Raw genomic sequence first — 27,984 nt, forward strand, 5'->3', positions numbered from 1 at the left:
TTGAAAATTGTATAATTTCTATCAAAAATATATTAGAATTATTATTATTAATTTTACTTACATGATTATTTCTTGTCTTCTTTTTATTAATATTTTAATATTTTATTATAATTTGATTGAAAGATCTAATTATTCTATAGACACATATTTACTTTGTGAGAAATTGAGCTGAAAAAATCAGTGTAAATAATAAAAAATTCTTCATAGTTGTTTTAAAAATTATTTAATGTTAGTCTTATATTTTTAACAAATATAATTCTTTAAAATTAGTCTTGCTCCCATAATATTGACTTGAAATTATAACTTTTAGAAGTATAATTTCTTTAAACATTTTTTGTTTGCTTTTTTTCTTCACCATTCTTATTATAAAATATCAAATATTTTAATATTATAACATTCCCTTTAAAACATATTCAAATATTTTAATATTATAACATTCTCTTTAAAACATTCTTATTATAATATCGGAAATTGTGAAGAGGAGGAATAGCCTATATTAATAGAATTATTATATTATTAATTTCCCATACAAGATTATTTCCTCTCTACCTTATAAATAATTTATTATAACTTGTCAACAACCGTTATAGCAATTTATTTACTTCGCGGAAAGTCGAGCTCGGAAAATAATAAAAAGAAACGTTCTTCTCGATCGCAATATTTTCGATATTAAAGACATCCCGCGTTCTCTCGTCCTTTTTTTTTTCCTCTCTCACATTTATAAAACGCGATTTTATTGTATGTCGCAGGCAACGGGAGATCCTCAGAACCTGCTGAGATGCCTGAGGGACGTGTCCTTGAGCGAATTGGTGTCGGTGCCTGTTAAAGGGCTCGAGTTCGCGCCAGCTTTCGGACCCAGCATAGACGGGGTCGTAATCGATCCCGGGGATCCCGAGGATCAGGACTACACCCTGCAAGTCGACACGATCAATACGCTCAACAATATCCTACTGAGGAAGGACGTCGTGGCAAAACTGTCGAGGTATCATTCGACCTCTTCTTTTTCCCTCAATCGTTATAACTCGCGAGATCGAGCTTTCGAGACAAGGGAAAATAAATAGCGCGGGAAACAATACCGTCGCCTGGAGCAGTGGGGGCGAAACATCGACGTAGAAAAATAAAATCGCATCCTACAACGTCGCGGATGTAAGAAGGAGGGTGGACGGAAGGGAGAACTTTCTTATTCTTCGTTTGAAAAATACGAAACGCTAGCGTGTAAACAGAAACTCGAGGGATCAAAAAAATTCAATATCTAAAGTGCCGATGAAAGATCTTCTCTAAGTACTCCTCAAAGTTTCCTGCGAATTACAGAAGATACGCGAATACTCTAAGATTTTTTACATACAGGGTGTTTCCAAATAAGCGCGAACAAATTTAGGAGATTCTTTATCGAAAATTAAAAAGGATTTTTCATATAAACATATACTCTTATATCTCTCCTCGAGGAGTTACACTTTTTTAAAAGAGAGTGCATGCTTAATAGTATTTTTTTTTTTTTTTTGAGGGGATGCTGACTATGACTGTTTTATCGACTTTGAGTTTAAGGGCTTTTCTTTTTATTGGCTATACAGATTGAATAATCCTTCTCCACAATGAAAGTACTGATAATAATGAACGGGAGTGCTGTAATTTCGTGTAAAAAAAAATAATAAAAGTTAAAAAATTAGTTTTTTTATCGACCTCTCGCATCAGCTCATAACAATACTTATTTAATACAAAAGTTCGGCAGTTTATTTGTGCACAAAATATGGCGCTCCCAATAGAGATGACGTGAAAGAATAATACAGAAGTAATAAAAATGAGATTAAAAGCCTGTATCAAAAGATTCGTACTTGAATTAATTGTGTATGTATATTTGCGTGCGGATTTGATGTCGAGGCATAAAACAGCAAAAATTAATGGCCGGACAGCGCTTCCCATTCATGATTATATCGGTACTTTTATTGTGGAGAATTTTTTAATCTGTATATTTAATAAAAAGTAAACCTAACCTAACTTAAAGTCGGTAAAACAGAACACCGGCAGCTTCTCCTTAAAAACTATTAATTAAAAAAATAAGATATAATAAAGTTTTTAAAGGAATCAAACTTTCTAATATACTTTTAGATGATCATATTCCGGTTAAAAAATTATCTAATAAGTACTTTTAAAGTTTTCTGCAAATTACAGAAAATAAGCGGATAGTCAATGATTTGTTATATACAGAATGTATCTAAAAAAGCGCGAAAAAATTTAGGAGATGATTCTTTGTCGAAAATTAAGGGGGGTTTTTTATATAAACATATACTCTTATATCCTTCCTCGAAGAATTACACTTTTTGAAACAGGGAGTGCGTGCTTAATAACGTATTTTTTAAAGAAATCAAACTTTCTAACGCATATTTTTAGATAATCATATTCCGGTTAAAGTTTCCTGGTAAAAACTTAAATAGATAAAAAAAATATCCTTTTTATTAGTAAAAAATATCCACCGAGTTTCATTTTTTAATTTGTCTGAAGAATTCGAGAAAAAAAATAAAAACTTAATTTTTACCTCTTTCTCTCTACTACTTACACCCTGCATATATTATTCATATTTTTTAATATATATTTTTGGAAACTTTCTAATTATCCTGAAAGCAAAAATCTCATATGACATAAATATCTCATAAAATGAAGAGTGACACATTGGAGTGTCGCGCAGACGGGAATGTGATTTTTGAAGAAAACCGAGGGCTCCTAAGGCTAGAAGAGAAACTTCTCGTATCTCGGGGAAACTTTTCATATACTTCGGAGAGAACTTGTATGCCCTAAAATGTCTTACAGATTGCGAACTTGTTAATATTTCATGGAACATCTTTTCATTCTTCCTGCGTGTTTATGTGAGCGTGAAACAAGATGGTCCCGCGAATTTGCAGGTACGATCTAATGGTGGGAGTCGTTCGTTCGGAGGCGTATTTTTCTTTAACCGCCGACGACGCTCAATACGGGATCGAGGCCGACAGAAGGACGAGGATCCTGCGGGAGTTCGTGCGAAACACGTACACGTATCATCAGCCGGAAATTTTGGCGACCATCATAAACGAATACACGGATTGGGAGCGACCTGTCCAGCATCCCGTCAATATCAGGTGAATTTCCGGAGAAATATATTTAATTGACAATAAAAATTCAAATATACTCTCTATCATTTATTTCAATTATCGTTATTTATTTATGCTCTTAATTAATCATCATTAGTATTTATGCGTTGCATTAACAGCAAATGAATCTCACCGCTGCGTTCAGTTATGTGCCAATTTAATTTGACTCTTCTACGAGATTATTCGCGTTTTTTATCTATATCATATTTAATATGGTTATTAAATAAAAAAATGCTATTTAATATAATTATTAAATAAAAAAAATTAAGTAAAAAATTAAATTAATGTTTAATAGAATTTGTTTTATCTTAATTAATATTAACAATCTGTTTGTTATAAAAATGCATATATACAGATCTTAAATTTGCCAGACATATTTTAACCGCAATTTTTTATTGTCCATTTTAAATTTACTTTTCATGAACATTTCAGAAGTATTCGAGAGAAGTACAGTTATGAATTTTTCCAAACATATTTCAACTACAACTTTTTATCAATTTTAAATTTATTTTTGACGAACGCGCTTGAGAGGTATTTGAAGTATATTATGAAGATTCCAACAAAAACGGATTATTTATTTTGTTTCAGAGATGAGACCCTCGAGGCTCTGGGGGACGCGAATACCGTCGCTCCGGCGACGAGAACCGCGGATCTTCACAGCCAATCCCATAGGAATTCCTATCTATATGTCTTCGACTATCAAACGAAATTTGGAGACTATCCTCAGGTTTGTGATCAGCCGAGAAAATATTTTATCGAATAAGCTAGAATAAGAGGGAATCGAAAGAATCTCTAGACGCTACAATGAGAAAAATAAGACATTTGTGTAAATATTCAAATATATTTAATATTTATATATATATATTTTTTATATATTTTATATATTATATATTATTTATATATTATTTATATATATATATATATACATATATATTTTATATATTATTTATATATTATTTATATATATATATATATACATATATATTTTATATATTGTTTATATATATATATATATACACATATATATTTTATATATTATTCATATATAAAATATATATTATATGTATTTAAATATATTTTATATATAATATATTTATAATGATATTTATAGTAATAGTTTTTTTTATATGTATATATTTATTAATATATAAAATTTTTTAATTTAGAATTCTCCCCTTTAAATTACAGGCACTCATGTTATGCGATAAATATTGGTTTTGTCGTAATTGGATTTAAACACGATAAAAATATCTCGCGGCTAGATAGAGATATATATATATATATATTCATCAAAAATTCCATTAACAAAAATTAACGAAGTAAAAATAAAATATTATAGTTTATCTCTGTATAGCCCCGGTTTATATTTTATTTCACTTATTTATTCAAGTTATCTATTACCTGCATTACTCGTACACACGACGAAAGCGGAAGTTAGGATTCACCGGAAATGCGGTGCAGCATGGCGGTGACTCTTGCTCGCGTATCTGATTTCAGAAACTTATGAGGAGCGTAACAACCCTCCTCCGTTCCCTTTCCTTTTGCCAGTTCCTAGTTTCGAACTTCGAATGAATTTTGGTACCGCGATTATTAATGCTACATATATTAGCAGTATCGCCCTCTTCCTCCACATCGCCACCCTTCCGTTTCTCCCGCTGGAGGTTCTCCGTAACAAGAAACGGATGTGTGAAGGGAAATTCGAAAATTGCATCGCGACGATGAGACTAGTTATTACCGTTGCACGAAATTTCGAGATATTATCTCGAACATGTGTTTCTGATGCATATATTAGCGATGCTCTGTGTAGCACATTTTAGTTATCCAAGCATCCCGCATACATATGGAACAGATAAGATACGCGACGTGAATGTATATAGAGATACGTATAAGGCTTCAAAAATGTAAGTCTCTCTCTTTCTCCTTCGCGAGAGAAGAAATAATAAAAATTTCCTTCGATCTTTTTCTCGAAAGATGCAAGAGGAAAAAAATTTCTGAATAAATTATCACCTTCATATCTATCGTCTCGTAAATTCAAAAAAATAAAAAAAAAAAAAAAAAAAAACAACCGTAGAGAGAAAAGAGAGAGGTACAATTTTACGGAAGCCCGAACGCGGAGAGCGAATTTGAAATTCCACGTTCGCCTCGCAAGCACCTGCAGCTTCCAGCTTCTCTCTCTCTCTCTCTCTCTCTCTTTCTCTCCGTCATTTCTGCCGGCACCTTTTGCGCCTTACACCCGATGCACTTTGCATACGAATATCGTCTGGCACCTCGACCCAGCGATCACCGTTGCCGTCAACCGGCGAAATGAAAGTGCATTAAACGTTCAACGCGCGTGGCGCCCTCCTTCGTCCCTTTCGGAAAATAAGGATCGCGCGTAAACGTTTTTGCAACAAACTTATTGCAGGCTGCTACGATTGCATGCGGAAAAACATTTCGGGAAATCGCTCGATGCATTCGCTCTAAACGCGAAAGCGTATTTCTTTTTCTATTCGGAACTTAAAAATACAATGCGACACTGGCGGTGATCGCGTGAACTATCATAAATGGCCGTCGCGAATATACATCTAATACATTATCTTATTATTATTGGAAAACTTAATTAATAATGTTCCACATGAGTGATCACATGAGATTTTGATGTCAAGGCACTTATTTGTAGACATAAGGAATATAAATCTATTCTTTCTTGACTTTTCATAGTTACACCGCACATAATAATCATGCCGGAATTTTACAACATTCTGGCCTTCGGTCATATTTCTTGATAAAGACGTAGCTTTTGTATAATCACAGAGTGTGTCTAGCCGCAATGACATTTTTTTCATTAAAAAATTAATTTTTACACTTAAAACTGTTGTTGTATATTCGCGGCGGCCATATTTGTTTTGCTTCAGTAGCGCCTCTCTTACCGCGGTGAACGTTTTTTTCGCTAATATCTCTCTGCGCGAGAAACGAGTGAGATATTCCTAATAATACGTTTTTTTTTGTTTTTTTTTTGCAAAAAGAAATCTGTTGTTTGCGCGCGTTCCGCGTTTTAATTAATAACTTATCGATAAGCGTGAAACGCGAGGCATTGTAATATACATATATATATATATATATATATATATATATATATATGTATATATATGTGTATATCGCATACACACGTTAATTTATCGAGGCGCAATTATTTCCCGATTAACGAATGATGATTTAATTACAACTTGATTATTGCTTTTACTCGATATTCGCAACGCGAACAACAAATTGCTGTTAACGTGGACTATCAATTCAATTTATCACTCTCGGTAATCATTATTTCATTATGTATTTCATATTTTAGTCCTGATTTTCAATCGAAATGGCCTCTAAGAGGCCGCTTTCAATGATCCCGAGTATATACCAGAAGTAACTTTAAATGTTGAAAAATTTTAAGTCGAAACTTTTCTCCGCTCTAAAACAAAGTGCAAAAAGCTTTTGTATTCAGAAACCTTCTAAAATATAACCAAGAAAGAATATTTTACGGCGCAGCAGCTGGTAAAAAATTAACGCAGTGAAATATGAAACGAAAATACGTAGTAAATACTCTATAGTATCCATATATTCGTGAATAAGAAAATTTATGCATTGACAGAAATCTGAAAAATTCGCGAGGATCAAGGAATCTCATGACATCCTCTTTAAAAATGCAGATGAATAAATGGATATTTTTAAAAAGGATGACAAATAAAAATATTAACGGAATGCCATTTGTCAAAAACACCGATTGTCCGTATATTGATGGAAAGATAAAAAAAAAATTATGTATTGATAGAAGCTTGCGGCAAGTTCACGTGATTCAAATTTTTTCGAGTTTTGCTCCAGGGCTCAAGCTCGTTAAAATTGAACGTAAAGGGAAATCGGCCGAGGCATTTTTACAATCTCAACAAGAAATGGCAGGACCCCGGTAGATTCCATGAGTGCTTTCGTATGATCGAACGCGAAAGAGGCCCCTCCGGAAAAATTCTCTTGAATTCCGCGGTCAGTCCGGTCAACGCCTTGGTCGAACCAGTCGATTGAACCTTTATAAACGCGAGGTCGCGGAATTATCTCGAGTCGACTAACACATGAGATTTTTCATCTTGCGTCCTACAATCCTGAAATATGATTTATAATTATGCAAAAATATTGAGATGAAAATAAAAATTGTTTTTAATGTATAGAAAAACAAAATTAAATTTTTATTTCATCTTCACTTACGTCTATATTTAATTTCACTTCTTACGTTTTATATTTTATTACCTTATTTCTATTTTATTTTTTGATAACAATAATTTTAATCAATCACTGTTATTTATTATAGAGGCCGGGATGCATTCACGGGGAGGAGCTGCCGTATTTTTTCGGGTCACCTTTAGTGGGAGGCCTGTCCCACTGGCCAAAGAATTACACCAGAGCCGAGATAGCTCTCTCCGAGAGCGTCATACTTTATCTGACAAACTTCGCACGCACCGGGTAAGTCGTAAAATAAAGTATGAAGGTGAGAAACGCCCGCGAAATACGATAAAAACTTCGTCGAGCCATTATTCTAATGATATCGTTTTCGACTGTCAGAAATCCGAACGAGGGCACTCCCGATCTTGGACCCCTCGGCTCCAGACCAGAAAGGACCAAGGTCAAGAATATCGATTGGATTGCCTACGAGGCCGTCCATAAGAAATATCTTAGCATAGGTCAGTGTAAGACGTTTCACCCCTAATATCTCTCTTACATCAGCAGGAAATGCTCTCTCTTTAAAAATGTTTATGGATACATCGAATATTTTTTTTTAGAAATCTGTTTATTCGAGCAATTTTTAGTGTATTTTTATATAACTCTTTTTTATTTAAAATATTCATTATAATGTATTTATATATCAAAATTCTTGATTAGAAAATATGTATATCATATCCTGTCAATTTTCTAGAACTCAAGTCGAAGTTGAAGAACCACTACAGGGCCCATCGTCTCTCCTTTTGGCTAAATTTGGTTCCTGACCTTCACAAACCTGGCACGGACGACGTTCCTAGGTCACATCATCTGCTTGACGCCGAACAGGTACTACATTCTAATTAAAAAATTAATGTACCAATTAAGGGGATTCTAAACGCCGTCCTGTTTTATCGATAAGTTAAAACATCATTTTTGCGTACTTTTTTCTTTTTATTGCTTGAATAGAATAATAAATGCTTTTCCGCGATAAAAGTACATGTAGAAACAAACTTACCGATTTTATGTTAAAAGCAAAAAATTTGTTTAATTTAAAAATTAAAATTTTTGGATGGCGTTTAGGATTCCCTTAAGGTCCCTTTGACTTTTAGTTCTTTTATCGACAAAATGCGAGGTTAGATAAATTATAAATTTATTTATTTATTGACTATACAGATTGTTTTTTACCTGAAATTAGAGCGCTTCCGCACATTTGTTAATATTAATATTTTTTGTATAGGAAAAAGATTTATCAAACTGTCAAATCAAAAAAGAATTCATAATTCTTCAACCTAAATATATAAAACTATACAGATTAATAAATCTTTTTTCTGTATAAATTAAAGTATTAATATTAACAAATGTGAAAGCGCTCTAATTTCAGGTAAAACACAATTCGTATAGCCAATAAATAGATTTATAGTTTATTTAACTTGACATTTTGTCGATAAAACAGGACTGAAACTCAAAGACGTTTAGGATCCCCTTAAAGAAATGCTGACCATGACTGTTTTACCGACTTTGAGTTCAAGAGTTTTTCTTTTTATTGGCTATACAGATTGAAAAATCTTTCTGTACAATTAAAGTACTAATAATAATGAATGAGAAGTGCTGTAATTTTGTATAAAAGAACAATAAAAGTTAAAAAATTACAGTTTTTTGTCGGCCTCTTGCATCAGCTCATAATAATACTTATTTAATACAAAAGTTCTGCAGTTTATTTGTGCACAAAATATGACGCTCCCAATAAAATAATGACATGAAAGAATAATACAGAAGTAATAAAAATGAGATTAAAAGCCTGTATCAAAAGTATTCGCACTTGAATTAATTATGTATGTATATTTGCGTGTGGAATCAATGTCGAGGTACAAAATAACAAAAATTAGTTGCCAGACAGTGCTCCCCATTCATTATTATCAGTACTTTTATTGTGGAGGATATTTCAATCTGTATATTCAATAAAAAAAGTGAACCTAACCTAACTTAAAGTCGGTAAAACAGAACACCGGCAGCATCCCCTTAAAAACTATTAATTAAAAAAAAATAAGATATAATAAAGTTTTTAAAGGAATCAAACTTTCTAATATACTTTTAGATGATCATATTCCGGTTAAAAAATTCTCCGGTTAAAAACTCGAATTGAAAATTGAGGAAAAATATCTCGTTGTCCAGGTGCCACCCAGAGTCATCCAGAGACTGCCAACAACCGCGAGAACGACCACGTTGGAAGTGACCTCCATGGAGAAATCCTCGTCTAATGTGTCGACGGCCACGCCCAGCGACATGACCTTCGAGGACACGACGGCGCAGCCCGAGGACGGTTTCGCGGCTTATTCCACAGCCCTGAGCGTGACGATCGCGATCGGTTGCAGCCTGCTGATCTTGAACGTCCTCATCTTCGCCGGGGTGTACTACCAGCGGGATAAGAGCAACCACCAGCATCAGGGCTGCTCGAAGAAGCGCCAAGAGAACGGTCAAATGCCGAACAACATCTGCGGCGAGCTGGAGACCAAGACTGCCGAACGCCATCACATCCAGCACATACCGCCGCCAGAGTTCGCTGACCTCCAGAACAATACTTGCCACGTGCCTATGCCGCCTCCGCCACCCAAGAACACGAAGCCCGGCAAACCCGGTCAGAACCTCATCATCAGTCCCAATCAGCTTCAGCAGGAGAGCTTGGCCATGAGCGGCACCGGGACCTTAAAGAAGGGACACAATCATCCCCAGGTCATGGAAGAGCTGAGGGTCTGACTTTAGGAGTCGGCGCGGCCGATGAATTAATATTGGCCGCGAGTAGATTAGAAATCTTCCGAAATCACCGATCGTCGAAGCATCGCTATATTTCGAAGAAGGAAGTTCTCATTGTCCTCGATGGCGGAACATGATCGTTTTTCGGATCACGAAGAAGCACGAGAACCGAGGGGCTCTAATGCATGGATACCCAAACTTTTAGGTTAGACTTCTGAAACCGTCGGGAGTTGGGAAATCACTTTTCAAAGTTGTCCGGTGTTGTTTTCGTCATCGGTCTAGTTGCGAATCCCGAGGAGAAGATGCAACGGAGGAGATTAAGATGTTGTGACACTCGACGGCGAACGGGGACGACTCTTTAAAAAGTTTTTCTCGAAACGATCGTGACTTCGTCGATAGATAGGAAGTGATGAAGAGGAGAAATAAAAGTTAAATGAGAAGAGGATCTTTATTGTTACGCGAGACGGTGCGTGTTAGTGTGCGATGGCGTAGCTGAGATTTTGCGCCCGGAAGTCAAATTCATCGCTAAATAGGCTTTTGTACAAAGCCTATAGGAAAAGACATTTCGGGATCCGAGAAGATCCAGAAACTTCCGCTCGCTATCGCCCATCCTCTGTGTTAGAGGCGACGCTATACTGTTATCGTTTTCTACCTTTCGAATTTGTGCGACTAACTGCCGAAAATCACCTAATCTTTGACGAAATATCTGCGTTAAATATAACTCTTCACCTTTGAGAAAAGAGAATTTTGGAGTAAACTTTCCGAGAATGATTCCAAGAATTTTTCATGTACCCAGTCAGTATTAATTTTTACTAATATAACGCGTGAGCTAGTATTATTACATTTTGTTACACATTTTTATAAATTAACTAATAATTTATATTAACTATAGATTAAATAATATATAATAATTAATTATAAATAATGTAATTAATTTATATTATTTTACTTTTTATCGTTTATCTTATCCTTTCTTATTTCATTTTATATTTTTAATTTTATGTTTAAGAATTCAAAGTGTGGATGTTATTAAAAGATTATATAGTATCATATATTGACCTTTTTTATGTTTTTTGAATATTAATTATTTAATTTGCTTAAATAATTTTTAGATAAAATTATCAATATTATTTTATACATAAACATATTTATATTTGATCTTTTCTCTCTTTTTCATTGTCTGTCCACATAATATAGACTGAAGGTTCGAGTCGATTTGAGTCGTGCCGATACTATCCTCTTCTTCCGAGAGATAATGAGAAATTTTACAATACACATCTGTAAAAGAAATGATCATGATTATGATTCGAATCGCTGCCATGATGATTTATTTCTACGACGTCGATCGTTCAATCGTGCTCAATCAAAATGTGAATTAACCCTTTCCTTCTCTACGCGGCTATCATATAAAATTTGACATTGTCATAATAAATAAATTTACCTTCAACACTGCAGAAATTTTATTAATTTGTAATAATAATTTTCTCTAATTATTGCACAAGATACTCCGTTGTCTTTTTTCGTCGCGAAATATAATATAAAATTAAATCATAATGAAGAGCTTTGCAGACTAGGTATATTAAATGTTTGAGAATAAAAGGGTTAAGCGAGCGATCGCGCAACAATCGAACAATCTTTTTTACAATAAAAATAAAAAGAGAAATCAAATGATCGACGATACTTCAACAGTATACTGCCAAACGATCGCGATTCGAGGAAAAAATTGCGGATCGTTGAATGAAAAATTGCGATCAGCCAGAATTCTCGAGGACGAAAAGCTACTGCGATACAAGAAATAGAACAACTGCAAATTTAATCAAACTGGGCGAGGCTGGCATTCGCATGAGAATTAACTATAGATCACTTTATAATAATAATTATTATTATTAAACAAACTTTTGTTGTGAATGTTATTTTTTCAAATTATAATTTCATTAATATCCAATATCACTCGTCGCGATTTTATATTCTTTAATTATTTAATTATAGGATAAAGAGAATTAAATTTGAAATTGTTCAATTTTCAAAGGTTTCTCACAAATCTAAATCGGCGACAGACTACTGAAGGGACTTTCGAGCGCGATTTCGACTGTAAATAAAGATTAATTAAGCTTAAGTCTGTCGCTGACGCGCTGTTAACGAAGTGAAGAGGCGCACCGGAGGAGCTTAAGAATAGCTCCGATTGTAATAATACTGCACGAAAAAGACGGAAAAGAGAAACGGTATGTCAGCGTAGTCGGAAGCACACTGGACGTAATTTTAAATTTGTATATAATTGACATTACAATAAACTATATAATAAACTAATCTTACCTCTCAATCCAACCTTTCTCGAAAATTAAAATCCTCGGTCTTATCGGGTCACAAAAAGATCGATATAAATAATTTATATACAATCGATTTGTATCGATACGAATATTTTTATCTAAATACTATTTGAATAATTTAATTTTAATAATTATTTTTCAAAAGAATAGATTTGTTGAAATATAAATTCAAATATTCTCAACACATCTTATGCATATTACATGATAGAAATTTATTACTGTATAATATATTATTTGCATATTTCAACATTTTCGCACACAGTTTCACGCTCTTTGTTATGTTTGTAAACAAAGACAAGAAAGTGTAAACAGTGTGTTGCTGCATCGTTCACATATATTATATTGTTAGAAAGCAAAGCAATCCAGATTTAAACACTTTGTCTTGATATTTTTGTTAACTATACTTCTTTAGAGAGATTTATTAAAATATAATCTCGAACTAAGATTTAATTTAATTATTTGATATTGAATTAGAAAAAATATGTACCCTGCATAATTAATCAGTTTTAAAAATATTTAATTTTCTATTGAAACTTTCTATTAACACATCCGAGTCTAACTATTTTTAGCCATTAATGAAATTTAAATTTATGTAACAATATTTTTTTAATTTCTAAAAATAATTATTTTTTCAAAATTGTGTTAAATGTGGTTAGTGTTCTTATCACAATATTTTTTACATCTCGAGTAATTTTCATGATAAATTACGAAAAAAATCGCTTTACATATGAAAGATGATTTACTCTTTAAATTTGTTTCGGACTGCAACTAAAAATTTTTAAATTCAGATATTTATTCCCTTTACAGACGTGTAAAATTTCTCATCAAAGTTAGAATTTTCGGGTTTGCGAGGTTGTTAGAACAAGTAAAGCTTGGTAGCTCACAAGATTTTTTGGACAGAGTAAACATGCGCGTAATTATTTGATTAACGTAAAACTTTTATTCGTTCATTTATTAAAGTTCTACAGTTTAAATACTCGCGATACCATGTTACGACAAGTTTGCAAAACTTTTTTTTTCACGAACCTCGATTCGGACTAAGACGACTTTATCCAAGACACAAGATACAAAAGATTAGTTTCTTTGTCTTTGACAAACGAATCTTATACGATCAGAGATGTTTTTAGTTTCCTTTTAAAGCAGTTAAAAGCAAAATCACTCATTCTATTATTATTATTTAAAATTATTAATTAAAAACGACGTGATATAAGTTGACATATACTATGGAAAATTTTACAAAATTAAATAACATGTACAAAATTCAAATTGTCAATAAATTTTCAAAACTTATATGGAATTGTAATAATAAGAGGAAAATTAAAATATTATATTGGAATTTAATAGTGAAATCTGCAATATATATATTATAATATATATTATATATTATAAAATATATAATAAAATATTATATATTATAATATTTATATATATATAAATAATATTAACACAATCACGCACATGCAATTTACATTTAAGCAGATGTAAATCAATGGCTTATTTCTTGTTATTATAAGTTTTGAGTTAACTGCTACTCTGTTTTATATAACTTTAATATAATTAATAATTTATATAATTTTCGTTCCTCTGATCGTGATTCGTTTACGAACGAAAATGTTTATATGCGCACAAAACTTGTTCTGCTGTTTCCTGCTTTACAATAACATACAATCTGTATTTCCTACAACTACAACTTCTGCCACGAAAGCTGAAACGATAATCCTCTGTAGTCGCTACTTGATTACAATCTTGCTCTCTCTCTCTCTCTCTCTCTCTCTCTATATATATATATATATATATATATATATATATATATATGTAGCAAACAAGAAACAATAACAAAAGCGCTCAAAAGCAATAACCGTTCCTCTCCATTCCGCCTCGCAAACTATGTACTTCTATAACAAAGAGAGTTTATTATTGAAATATTTATATATATTTTCTTTATAATATACAATAAGAACCGTAAATGCACTTAAGGTTTCGGTCTAGCCGGAACGTTCGTTTCTTAATTTTTATCCCGATTAGTCTAATTAAAGCTAACTGTCGTTATCAAGTTTCATTCAGCACTATAGCAGATATTAAATCTATATTAAATAATAATATTAATGTGTTAAATCAAAATAGTATTATTATTAAAAAAATAAATATTTTGACAAAATTAATATTAATTTCATTATTAAATGAAAACCCCCTAATTCTTTAATAAAAATATTCAAAAAATTCATTATAAATTTATTAATATTTAATTTCAAAAGCAACTAATTGTTTATTTTAAATTGCAAAAAAAGAAAGAATTAATATTTAATATTTCTTAATTATATATAGATATACAAAAAATGTATTTGCCAAAAAGGCTAATATTTACGGCAGTCAAATATCAATTAATTAATGAGCAATTAAAGTGGGGCCGTCCGATTCGTTACACGACGATCATTTCGACTAGATCGGCTACATTGGTTTACTTATCTCACAATCAGTTACATTACAAGAAAAACATTGTCCGCAACTCTTTTTCAGTTCCATCAATTCTTTTCAATAACTATAATTTTTGCAAAAGTCGCACACCGTATTTTATACTTAATGTATTTATATATAAACGTTTACAAAAATTCATTAGCTTCTTTTATATTGACTTTTCATTTCTTTGTGATTTTAAATTATTATTGCGGACAAATGTCTTTTGCTACAAAATAAATCAGAAATGCGTCTAAAAATATATTTTAGAAAGCAGTTTTATTTTTTTGAATCTAAAAAATGTTAAGAATTTTTTTACGATCAAAATGAATTTTATGCCACCAAAATAATTTGTTACAGATCAATTTAAAAATGTATTTTCGAAATCTGATGAAAAAATCCAAAAATTACTCTTAATTAATCTAATTATTAAATCAAAATGATATATATATATATATATAATTGACTTTATAATCGTTTAATTTTCAGTAAATCCATTCAATAAAATTTAATAAATTTTACAAAAACTAATACAAAAAAATAAAATATTTAATTAATTAGTATGTAACGTGTTATTACATATTAATTATTTATTACATCGATACAATAAATGGAACTAAATTGATGGTGAGATGATTGATTGATTCGTCAACGTTGGATCATTATATTATATTTGTGCTAACAAATCATAATCACAGTAACATACAAATTTAACATACACACGGGTGATGATTACGATGAAGCTTCGCGTGAAAGTAATTGAGTGTCTTCACATCTTCCCTAATTTAATTGTGAAACTTGCTAGATTCGTCCTCGGATGTGTTGCCTCGAAATAGTGCTCGAAAAAACCATCTCGCGATACATACTCAATATTGCTGTGCGACACTGTCGGATTAACGCTACATGACATGTTATATAAGAGCTGGCTAGAGAAACATTTTCGCGCATCCATCCATTTGCACTATAATAAATTTTCTTTTTTTTCAAATTCTTCAAAATTAATTTTATATATACAATTTTTTTAACAATTTGTTTCATTACTAAAAAATTTTTTAAAATTCCTATTTTTTTTGCATTTCGAGAACAAAGTCAATTAAATATTTTATTAATTTTGTAACTCTAAATTTTATTGCATTTTCTAAATACAAATAAAAAATGAAATATATGCTATTAAATAATTTATAAAAATATATATAATTTTTTATATTTATATATGTATTTAAAATAAAGAAATCTGTCGTAATTAAACGATCTTTGAGTGCAAAGGGATAGAAACGTTAGTTACTAAGGTTTGTAAAGATCTCGCGTCAAGCACGGCTAATAATTTATTTTCCCCGACAAGCTTCGATTAATCATCTTCTAGAGAAATATTCGACGAGTGTTTACGTTTGGCGTATAATAGCATTTCTTGGCGTATAGGCATTTCTTTTTTTTTGTACAAACGGCCAAACATTACGAATAATCCCAATTCAATTTAATAATTGATTTCTTGAAAGTTTACTGAAATTTATTAAAACTAATTTAGATGTATTTTATATTTACATATGTATATATCGTTTATATATTAATCAATTGTTTAAAAAACCTGAATTTATGGATATCGATAATCTAAATTCGTATATATTTTTCTATATATATATCATGTAAATGTTATGAACTAAAAGTTGTTATAATAATTTAAATTCCTAAATTTCATTCACATAATTGAAATGTGAATTAATAACTTCTTACAATCAGACATTTCCTCAGACGATTTGTAGTTTCTCGTATCATTTTTCCAAGGTAATTCAAAATCGATATTCAGGGATATTACAAGATTTCGGAGAAGATGACGGCCTAGAATAATATATAAAAAAAATAGAAAGATCGAGTTAAGTGAGTTTGGTCGTTTGTGCACACTTGCGTATCCACCGTCGGCCTACAGACTTGAATCTCGTTATCAAGTAGAGTCGCTTATTATCAAGAGATATCGAAAAACGTCTATAAAGTTTCGTAATACACGGTACATTAGAAATATATCCTCGAACAAACAACGCACTTTGCTTCGATAAACGTGCTGTCCTTGAGAAACTCGCGAACTCATCGTAATTAGCTTAGTTGTATAGCGACTTAATTAACTCCACCGATGATTTACTTTCAGTCATTACACTTCCCTTGTGTTTTTCTCTTTCTTCTTCCCTTTTTGCTTTACACAAACGAACTATCCTTTTGCAAGCTTCGGTGTGTTTTTTCCTTCCTCTTTTCTTTACACAAACGAACTATCCTTTTGCAAGCTTCGGTGTTTTGTGCGCGTTTATTTTTTTTTCTTAGTTACATACAGGATCTCCGAACGAAGAGATAATGTGCTTAAACTTGAAAGGATGTAGCTGCTGATTTCCACGGATAAGTTTATCTTTTTTCTACAGCGATTTTGTTCATCGAATATAATAATAATCCAGCCGATCTTTAATAAAGTAATCGTTAATATTTTGCAATTTAAAGAAAAATAAAATTATTATAATTATATTATATAATAAATTTATATTATATATTATAATAAATTTATCGTAATGTATATTGTAAATATAAAAAATTATTTTATGATAATTTCAATATACCTATATTGTATTATTTATTTCTCTGTAGATTAAATTTATTTTTTACTTTAATAAGACTTAACTTAAAGACTAAATTTTTGAAATTCAATTTTAAATTGAAGATTGTATTTTATTTTATTATTATATTAATAAAAAATAAAAAATACAATATTATATTAATAAAATGTTTTTTTGCAAAATTTAATTTTCTTAAATCAAAAATTTCACTTAAAAATGATTACGATTAATCCATCGCTGTAGATAAAAGATAGATAATCTCAAAGATTTGGGAAGAACACTTTTCGTAAGAATCATGATATGTAAAATTCATCAGAAAAGATATTGCTTGAAAATTCTGGTGATTATCATAAAAACACCACTGCATGATTCTTTAGCTCTTTTCGCGTCAATCAGCTGATATTAATATAACATTCAGTTGTGTGAATTCTTAATAATCAAATTCAATAATAATTTTTATACATATATAAAACTATACATTAACTAATATAAAGCTGCGGTTGTACTTTTATAATAATTATCTGTAATACAATTATAAAATGTTAGTTAATACAAAATTTATCACCTGTAATTTTATTTTAACGAAAAAAATATATAATTAGATGCGCGAAAGAGAAAGGATTAATTTTCAGGAGTGATGAACCCGAGTACCCAAAGCAATTCTAAACGCGTTAAAATTTTTTATTGCTCGGCACAAAAATCAAAGAACCTTTAAATTCGGTAACATCCTAATATACAGGATGTAACTAAATGAACAAATACGAAGCATACCATCAGGTGCAGCACAAGAAACTAAATCGAAAAGTCCTGAGCCATTTTTTAATCTGAGCTTTATTTTTGACGCTATAAATTGTTAAAATTTGCCAATTAGCGCGTGGAAAACAGCGTAGGCGCCGCCCTAGTAGGCGGGGTCTACGTTGTTTTTCGTTGTAGCCACGCGCTAATTGGTCAACTTTAACAATTCATAGCGTCAAAAATAAAGCTCGAATTAAAAAATGGCTCAGGACTTTTCGACTTAGTTTGTTGTCCTGCACCTGATGGTGTGCTTCGTATTTGTTCGTTTAGTTACACCCTGTATAACGCAAAAAAATCATACATTGCAAAGTGAACAAAATATGCACTGACAGAAGGATTGAAGGAAGCAAAGGACTTTACGTGGATCTCGCATCAGCTATCACCGTTTCAAGCTTAAAAATATAGAAATACCCTGACGAAGGATGCGATCTCCTTCCTCTCGCACGAAGCCAAACGTAAGTTAGCTAGTTATTATTAAATATCGCTCGAGTTTGTCTAGTAGCACTTGAAACGATACTTAGAGCCGAAGGGGGGCTCTCTCTTTCTCTCTCTCTGTTCCCTTAAACGACATCAGAAGAAGCCAACAGCAGCGTCTCCCAATGGCTTGATGATCTCGTGCCGGGAGATTGACTGCAACCAATTTTTCCGGCTCTCTTCTCTCTTCCGGGGTACAGTTCGACGAAGCTCCCTAGCAGATGCAACCACTCTCGCCCTCCGACTCGGACCCGTTCTGCATCGGCGACTGATTCTGCAAGTCGACAGCTGTTTTTTGTGTGTTAAGGCGTGCAGCATTTTTCAACTCACGTTCTGTGATCAATTGACAATTTCATTTCCCCCTCTCGAGACGCGTCCCTTCTCAAAATTTGCGAATTAAATCGTATATACTATATATGTATGTACATTAAAAAATTAATTAAATAGTAATAATTAATTATATATATTCTAATATACATATTTTTGATATTTTTGATTAGTGTCACATGTTCGTATTTAAGTGCCAATATAGAAGGAAAATGTGTTTCGAGAAATAAATTGTCAGAAAACTAATGCAATTTTTGCAATTTGGCAATATTATTGGTCAATAAATACATTATTGCACTTTGTAAACATTTGATTAGTTGTATCTTAAACTTAATTAATGCTGCGTTGATGAGGCATTACAATGAGCTCTTACAAACCAGATAAAGAGTACATACAGTGTAATCCTTAATGATACTACAATAATGACGAATTGTAGTGATTTTTTTAGTTATTAATCAAATCTCTAGATATTCACCTACTAATAATTATTCGGTAATTATAGTTGCCAAATCGATATAATCAGCTTGCCATTTTAATTTCCTTTCAATTAATAATCTCCCTCATCAGAATACAGATTTAATATTATTACAATATCGCGAGTTTAATTTCTATCCAAGCTAAAAGATGTGACAATCGAGAAGTGTATAAAAGTCAAAAACGGGACGGAGAATATTTTCTAACGCTACTTATTATGTGAATTTCTTAAGGTATCGAATCGTGTAAAAAGAGAGAAAATATATATCACAAGATATATATCACAGGAATAAAATAAAAATATATAAACGTTGATAAAATTAATACAAAGTTTGATTTAAAAGAATTTAATTAAAATTTGTCTAGAAATTAATTTTAATTTAATATTTAAAATAAATTTTTTATAAATTACAATATGTTATTAATTCAAACTTAATGCAAAAACGAGAATATCCTCTTTAATTTTTTTAGAATCACAAAACTTTTTATATTAATTTTTCTTATAAATATGTTTTGATAATTATGTTTAATGACTTCTTGTAGCATCTTAATTTAAAAATGATTGGAGAAAAAATCAGCAAGCCAAGCACAAGCAAAAATAAATAAATTAAAATAAAATTAAAAAAATTAATATATTCTCTTAAGAGAGATAGATTAAAGAATAAAGATAAAAATAAAGATGGGGACATAAGGAAAAATTTAAAAAATAGACAAAGAACCAATATAAAAAATAATAAAATTTCACATAAGATTTCTTTTATATTATCAAGGTTTCTTTTTTACATAAATTAAAATATTGAAATAAGCAGAGAAATCTTTTACAAAAGAGACTAAACAAAAAGAGATTAAAACGAATTGTTTTAAACAATAATTTTTTAGAAATAAAAAATCTTTTTTATATACATCTTAAAATTTACTGATGATATTTTTATATATAATTTTGAACAGAAATTTTTTTTCTTTTTTACTTTCTAAACAAAATTAGGTTAATCCAACAAAATACATAAATAATAAAAGAAAATTTAATATACCTCGAATAAATGTGGAACTGTACAGGAGATTGTCATTTATGCTACGTACTCTTAAAATATTTGTAGAAAAAAGATATAGTTAGCTGCTAATTAATTATCCACAAATTCCGTAGAAAAATTTCTCTTAAATATTTTTCCTTTTTTTCTACCTTTCTTTTCTCGTCTTTTTTAAATTTTTGTTAACAAAAATTTGTCTATTTAGTTAGATTTAGTTTGATGAGATTAATAATTAATATATTGCGATTTAGCTGTAATATCTTTTTTTAACATTAGATAGAGCAAAGATTTATGTATTATTAACCATGAAAACTTTTTTGATCTTTTTTTGAAAAATGTGGTTCAATTATCTCGAAGATGAGGACTGCATTTACTCAACATGTTTACTCTACAATTCGTAATCTCCAAATTAATACAAACGTTGTTAATATCTTAAATGCAAATTGCAGCTGTCTCATTTTTTATTGCAATAATGTAGGACAATTAATAATATCTTGTTCTTAGAAACGACGAACAAGAATACGACAAATGCCATTTTCCTATTATCATTCGTTTAATCGAGTGAATTTGAGCAACTATCGATGTTTAATTAATATTTAATTACACGAGTAAAAAAATACTGTACGATATTAAACAATCTATCAACAAATGAAATAAACTTAAATGAACTTTGAGACCTTAATCAGGACTGTATTAATCCTCCTAGCTTTGATTTCGACTAAATGAAAAAAATTATAATAGATGAAATAAAATTGTATACATTTGCCTTTTTATATCAAATACGTAATAAAAATGAAGCGGTATTAATAAACTCGTAAATTAAAGCGCAAACTTTAATATAAATAATAATCTTTTAACTCAAATTAATCTTCTCTAAATTTAAACATATTTGATGTAATTTAATTTTGATATTATTTTATATAATCAAATATAAAAAACACTCTCTTCTTATTTTGCTTTAATTTAAAGATAAATTAATATATATATTTTTTTCGGATTGCGAAATGTTATACATGTATATCGGTCAATTTTTAAATTGAAGCAAAATTGACGATAGTGAAAAAAAATATTTTTATATTTCATTAATACTATAATTAAAATTATTTAAATATAAATAAGGAATTAATTCTGCTCCATAATTCTAACAAAAAATGCATATAGTCGGTAATAATCAAAACCGTTAGAATTAACAGTCCTTTCTACAATTCGCTAGCATACGAAAACATGTCATTGTGTAAAAGCAGTCTTAAGCTATATTGTGTGTGTTCAAACTATTTCTCTCGTGTTTTAATAAGAATCGTTGCTGTTCAGTGCACGTAGCCTTCCACGAGTTTTTCCGACTCCGCGAAAAAGCACAGGCCAAATACAAATCGGTAACCCTAACGTCCTATAAGAGTCATTAACTTATTATTATTAAGTTAACTTAGCTCCGGTCTTATCTACCAATCAGGGCATCGAAAGGAAATAGAATATCCTTCATCCGAATTATCTCAAAGGATAATAGATTAATAAATTAATAATATTAAAATAATTATATATTTAATATATATTATAATGTAATCTTATGTATAATTTCCTAAGGAAACTTCTCAGACAAAATTTCTCGATTTTTTTCGAAGAAATCATAATATTTTGTTGAGTAAATAATAATATATCAATATTATTACAGGAATTTCTGTAATTATATATAATTTTAAATGTAATACACACATGTAATAATATTAATATATCATGTAATAATATTATATGTATATATTAATTATAATAATATTAATATGTATATATTAATTATATATATATATATATATATATATACATGTAATAATATTAATATAACTTAATATTTACTTGTCAAATTGCTAATTTAAAAAAATCGAAAAATTAAACCCTTCTCAAGAATTTTCCTCGAAAATCAATTATGTTTCTCGAAAGAGGTTCCCAAACCGCTCCAAAACGGTCTGGAACGGTTCGGGGTCCCAGTCGAATTAACAAAGGCCCCTTTCGATTCGATTCGATACCCTGCTACCGTACAGGCCGACGACGACTTAGCATGCACAACTGCTCTCCGAGGCTTTCAGTTCGATTGGAGTGTCCTTGAGCACTACCTCTTGCACTACGGATTAAAAAACTTATTAAGGAAAACACAAAAGTCTAACACAAACAAATAGAAGATCCGGCAAGTCGCCAAATAAATTAATCCAGTCCAGAAATTAAGAGCGAGAAATTCAAACGAGTCCTAAAAAAAAATATGAGAAATCATATTTTATAAAAATAATAATAATTTGACACACTGGCAACAATTAATTTATTCGAAATAAAAAATTTGATTATTTTGAATAAATTGTTGCCAGTGTGTCAAATTATTATTATTTTTATTGAATTTATTCCTGGCGATATAATTATATTGGTTTGATATTATATTTAATGTCCAAGTCAAAAGATATTAATGAAAAATATATGTTTGATGTCTCCAAAAAAAAAAAATATATATATATATATATATATATATATATATTAAATAAAATAAATAAAGCGCGATAATTTATGTGATGTCCTGAAAAGAAGTACTAAGATAATTACGATTAATTAATTAAAAAAAAAAATAAAAACTTGCAAGATAAAAATAGAAAGCAAATTTGTCTTGCTTGATGAATGACAAAAATTCGATAGTAATAAAATGCAGGATAATTTCGAGGCAATAAATGTGGTGAGAGATGGGATTTATGTACACGGTGAAATAAGAGAAAAAGAGAGAGAGAGAGAGAGAAGTCGCCGCGAACGTTTCCTGCAAATGTGCCATGCAAAATTGCGAGCAGTATAAGTATATATCTTACGGAAAAAGGATACTGTCCTCGGGTGGCTTGTTTTCGGTGGAGTCCATTCCCGGCAGAGCCGCCGCGACTCTTCTAAATAGCTAAAATAATTAACAACGGTAAATTCGCCTTTACCATTCGCGCCACTTCCGCCACTTTCGTCGGCATCGGAGAATGAGGAAAAAAAAATATCTCTCCGTAAATGACTTCTCGGAGAGAAAAAAAAGAATGAAATAATTACCTGCTTCACGTTGTAGCCGGCCTTAGCACTAGTTTCGATAAACATCACATTTAACTCCTTCGCTTTCCGCTCGCCCTCTTCCGTCGAGACTTGCCTCTTATCACTCAAATCTGTTTTATTGCCCACTAGCATAATTATCACATCACTTCCTCTTTCAGTCCGCACATCGTCTATCCACTTGGATGTTTGGTGAAACGAATTGGCGTCTGACAAATGAGCAGTCTTAATTTTTTTCATCGTTCATTCACCGATAGCGTTTGCCAGCAGCCAAATTTATTTATTATTTTTTATTAATTTTAAATAAATAAATATATATATATATATATTTTTAAAATAGAATTTAGAATTTTTATAAAAAATTATAACTGAAAGGAAATCAATGTATTGTTCACGAAAGTTTATTGAAAGAGTTTATTTATTTTTTTTTTTAATTTAGTTATTATTATATTATTGCGTATTTTTTATTAATTTGAAATACATAAATATATATATATTAAAATAGAATTTAGAATTTTTATAAAAAATTGTAACTGAAAGAAAATCAATGTATTGTTCACGAAAATTGATTAAAGATTTTAATTTTTAAGAATTTCCGAAAATAGTAAAAAATCTTTGTATCACGAATAAATATATATATGCATATTTCTGATTAATTTCAAATAAATAAATATGAATATATTAAAATATAGTGAAAAATTGAAGAGAGATTTTAATTTTTTAAAATCTTCAAAAACAGGGAAAAAATCGAAGCTTCGTATCAAAAATAAATAAGAATATATATATATAAAATATTTAATAAATAACGAAAAATATTTGTAAAAAATGTATATACTATTCGAGAAGAATATATTCCAACGTCAGCACTGGAGACTGCTGGCACACAGCTATCTGAGATACGGTATTCCTTATATATTTGATCCTTACTAGTAATATCGTAAACAACGACAGCGACCGTGGAATCCCTGATGTAGCTGGGTATCAAAGAGCGGAACCGTTCCTGGCCCGCTGTGTCCCACAGCTGTAATCTGACAGTTCTGTCCTCGAGATACATAGTTTTGCTTAAGAAATCTATACCTATCGTAGCCTGCAACATACCAGTGCGTCACAATATTAAAACTTATTTAATTAATCGTATGTCGAGTATATATATTATAAAAAATAATTTATATAATAATTAATTATATTATAATATAATATTTAATATATACATTTATTATTATATTAATACAATAATATAATATATATAAGTATATATATATATATATATACATATATACATATATAATATTTAAAATATAAATTTATTATTATATATTAATATAATAATATAATAATATTTTAATTTACATATATACTAATTAATACTAAAGTAATATTCAATTAATTATTACAATATAACTATAAATATTTCTAAAATTATAATTTTGTTTGAAGCAAAATTAGCAATCATATTTGTCTATTCCTTCTGTTTTACGTTTAATAATTTAATAACATAATCTAACACGATGTAATTTACTCTAAAAGTGCGTGAGAAGTGAATTATATTGACGTTCTACAAATTTCTCTGTCTCTCTTTCTATCTTTGTCGATAAGAAAAAGTCGATATCTCGATTCCTTACTGCCTCTTCTGCTAGCATTAGGTATATTCGTTCTAACTGTACTTTCTTACACTTTCTGCATTTGAAATATTCATAGTTATGTACTCTCTTAAAATGCTATAAAAGGGAAACGAGCGAAATATGTAGAAAGCGCAATTGATACAGAAAGCGAACAAACAATTCGAAACGTACAAACAAATTGCATTTCATAGTCGTGCTTCGATGGATGTGGAATTAAAAATTAATTAACATTGATAATAGAAGTTGTGTGAGAAAGAAATAGCAGAATAATCAAAAAAATAAAACATTTAACATTTAACATACACAAGTTTAATTTCGTGCAGAAATTAATAGCACGATTGAAAATTTTGGATACAGAAAAATTCAGAGACATATTACAAATTTGTTCATGCAGAGTAAATAATTAAAAGATTTTATCTGATAAGCAATAGTTATAATAAAAAAAATGGAAAGCAAAAAAAAGTAAAAAGCACGCAATATTAATTAATTGTGCAAAAAAGTAGCTTCAAAATATTTTAATAAATAATGCATATATTCTGGATTATTATTTCTTATCTAAATTCTTAGAAGATAATATTGCATGACAGTTTATAGCCAAATGCAATAATCCTCATTCAATATAGAGTTTATCTAGATTGATAGCCGGTTTTACTATTTCATGGCAAGTAGAGCGAATAAATGTCATCAGGACTTTACGAAAGAATTATTTTTCACATAAAAATTTATCCATTTTTATTAAACCTGATGTAATAGATAAAATCAAATTTAAATATTAAAAAATTAGAATCTTGGTGCAAAGTTTCATAAAATCACGTACAAAATTTAATAAAAAATACAAGCTTGAAATAAACATTTTACAAATATTTGCATAAAAGATTGAAGCCATTAGTGCATTATTTTGCAATTTTAAAGCATAATCTGTATACATAAATAAAACGCACAAATTTCCATATAACCTATATACATTACACACATAATAAAAATAATGACGCAGATTATGCAGATTTTTTAAACATGCAACAGAAACGACAAAACAAACAATTTACGCTCGATTAACATTTAAGTACAAGACGAATAAATTGTTACATACCTGGTATGTGTTGTCAAAGCTGTCGTACATAAACCGTGTAATAAGTGATGTCTTTCCGACTGCAATGAAAAATTGCATGGCTCATTTATTCAACTCACACATTTGCAACTTTAAATTTTCCCTCAAACTTGGAGGTCTCAAAATTTCACAGTTTTACAGCTTTATTTTAATTTTTAATTTCTAAGACCCCCGGGGGAAAAAATTATTTCTCCTTCCCTTAAATTCACACTTTTCCTTCGTTACGCGATCAAACTTTCATTAAAAAATTGACAAAATTTATATTTAAATATTTTTCTCTCTATTTCAATAATAATAATAATCAAATAATATGAATAATAATAAAAAAAGAGCATTCAACTGGAGAAAAGGGGAAAATTCGGCAAAATTTGTATTTAAATATTTTTCTCGCTATTTTAATAACAATAATAATAATAAAATAATAAAAATAATAAAAAAAGAGCATTCAACTGGAGAAAAGGGGAAAATTCGGCAAGATTAATATTTAAATATTTTTCTCGCTATTTCAATAACAATAATAATAATTAAATAATAAAAAAAGAGCATTCAACTGGAGAAAAGGAAAATTCGACAAAATTAATATTTAAATATTTTTCTCGAACAATAATAATATAATAAAAATAATAATAAAATAACAGAAATAATGAAAAAAAAAGAGAATTCAACTGGAGAAAAGGAAAATTCGACAAAATTAATATTTAAATATTTTTCTCGAACAATAATAAAATAATAAAAATAATAATAAAATAATAAAAATAATAATAAAATAATAGAAATAATAAAAAAAAAGAGAATTTAACTGGAGAAAAGGGTAAAATTAAAGGGCGCCTATCAAGAGTGCGAGAATTTAAATATCGAACTCGCGCGTATATCGCAACGAGTGAATTTAAAGCGACGCGTCGCCGTGTCATCATCTCGGCGGCAATGGAGAATATTGATCTATAACCTAGAAGGGCACACCGGAGGCGAGAAGGGTAGTCACCCCGAGTCGGGGTTTGCCAGACCGAAGGGAACCGGGTCTCGCGCGCATCCCACTTTCGGGGGAAGAGATCGATCCATTTGTTTCGCAGAAAGAGAGAGAAAAAGGCACATCGTCGCGATACGCGAGGGCACACACTTGTTGACACACTATACTTATAAACTGGTTCCTTTTTTTCGAGGGGAGAAAAAAAAACACTCACCGCTCTGCTCGCCCAGAAAGACGAGCTTGAACTTCCGCAACGGATTGCCGAAATCGCCCGAGGACGACATGTTTTGCGTCTCTCGCTCGCCCTGAAAAACGGAACTGTACTTCGGCAGGGTACTGAGGTGGGAAAAAAGTTTTTCCCCCGACAAACAACGACGGCAGGCAGAAACGGAAGGCTCAACACGCTCGATGGCCGGCCCGTCGAGTCATTTAAGGCGATCAGCTGCGCCGGCTGATTCGACCAGTCTCCGCTAGCTCTCTCGGGCTCTACTCGGGGCCGACAGCTTGACAGCTCGCGACGCTAGCTGGCTTCGATGCCACTCCTTGCGGCCACGTTTAACCGGGAAGTGACGTAGCGACGGCTGGAGTAAGACGGAGAACTGTGGAAAACGCGGCGCCACTGGTTTCCGAGAAGGGAAAATCCGTTTGGTGGAATAAAGGATATTCTCAACGTTTTTC

The 27,984-nt window shown here is 30.6% G+C and overlaps 2 protein-coding genes across 3 annotated transcripts in view; one reads left to right on the plus strand and one right to left on the minus strand.

The window, feature by feature from the left end:
* The window catches only part of Nlg3 (Neuroligin 3), a 230,147-nt gene extending 217,755 nt beyond the window's left edge, over window positions 1-12,392 (plus strand). The window contains exons 6-12 of the mRNA XM_029310692.2: window positions 750-982; window positions 2,898-3,110; window positions 3,711-3,849; window positions 7,447-7,598; window positions 7,698-7,816; window positions 8,050-8,180; window positions 9,507-12,392. Of these exons, the coding sequence (XP_029166525.2) occupies window positions 750-982; window positions 2,898-3,110; window positions 3,711-3,849; window positions 7,447-7,598; window positions 7,698-7,816; window positions 8,050-8,180; window positions 9,507-10,088 (1,569 nt within the window). The 3' untranslated portion in view covers window positions 10,089-12,392. The remainder of the gene's footprint in view (window positions 1-749; window positions 983-2,897; window positions 3,111-3,710; window positions 3,850-7,446; window positions 7,599-7,697; window positions 7,817-8,049; window positions 8,181-9,506) is intronic.
* A 937-nt stretch (window positions 12,393-13,329) lies between these two features.
* Rab6 (RAS oncogene family member Rab6) lies at window positions 13,330-27,887 on the minus strand. Of its 2 annotated transcripts, none has more exons than XM_029310701.2 (6): window positions 27,521-27,887; window positions 26,322-26,380; window positions 24,537-24,696; window positions 23,613-23,818; window positions 23,406-23,472; window positions 13,330-19,017 (listed from the first exon to the last, which is right to left on the minus strand). In XM_029310701.2, the coding sequence occupies exons 1-6, from the start codon at window positions 27,588-27,590 to the stop codon at window positions 18,944-18,946; spliced, it is 636 nt and encodes a 211-aa protein (XP_029166534.1). In that variant the 5' UTR covers window positions 27,591-27,887; the 3' UTR covers window positions 13,330-18,943. The 2 variants fall into 2 exon arrangements, with proteins under 2 accessions (XP_029166534.1, XP_029166535.1); XM_029310702.2 differs by lacking the exon at window positions 13,330-19,017 and adding an exon at window positions 19,305-22,671.
* Between the last annotated feature and the right edge of the window lie 97 nt (window positions 27,888-27,984).

Source organism: Nylanderia fulva, unplaced genomic scaffold (assembly GCF_048542155.1).
Source record: "Nylanderia fulva isolate GAGA-0341 unplaced genomic scaffold, ASM4854215v1 Scaffold15, whole genome shotgun sequence".
Classification (NCBI taxonomy): Eukaryota; Metazoa; Arthropoda; class Insecta; order Hymenoptera; family Formicidae; genus Nylanderia; species Nylanderia fulva.

Bases quoted from the DNA above. Each gene is read 5' to 3' on its own strand.
- Rab6 (XM_029310701.2), bottom strand. From the start codon at position 27,590: ATGTCGTCCTCGGGCGATTTCGGCAATCCGTTGCGGAAGTTCAAGCTC. The intron at 26,381-27,520 runs GTGAGTGTTTTT...TTTTCATTGCAG, and splicing joins CTTTCTGGGCGAGCAGAGCG to TCGGAAAGACATCACTTATT. The intron at 24,697-26,321 runs GTATGTAACAAT...GGTATGTTGCAG, and splicing joins GCTTTGACAACACATACCAG to GCTACGATAGGTATAGATTT.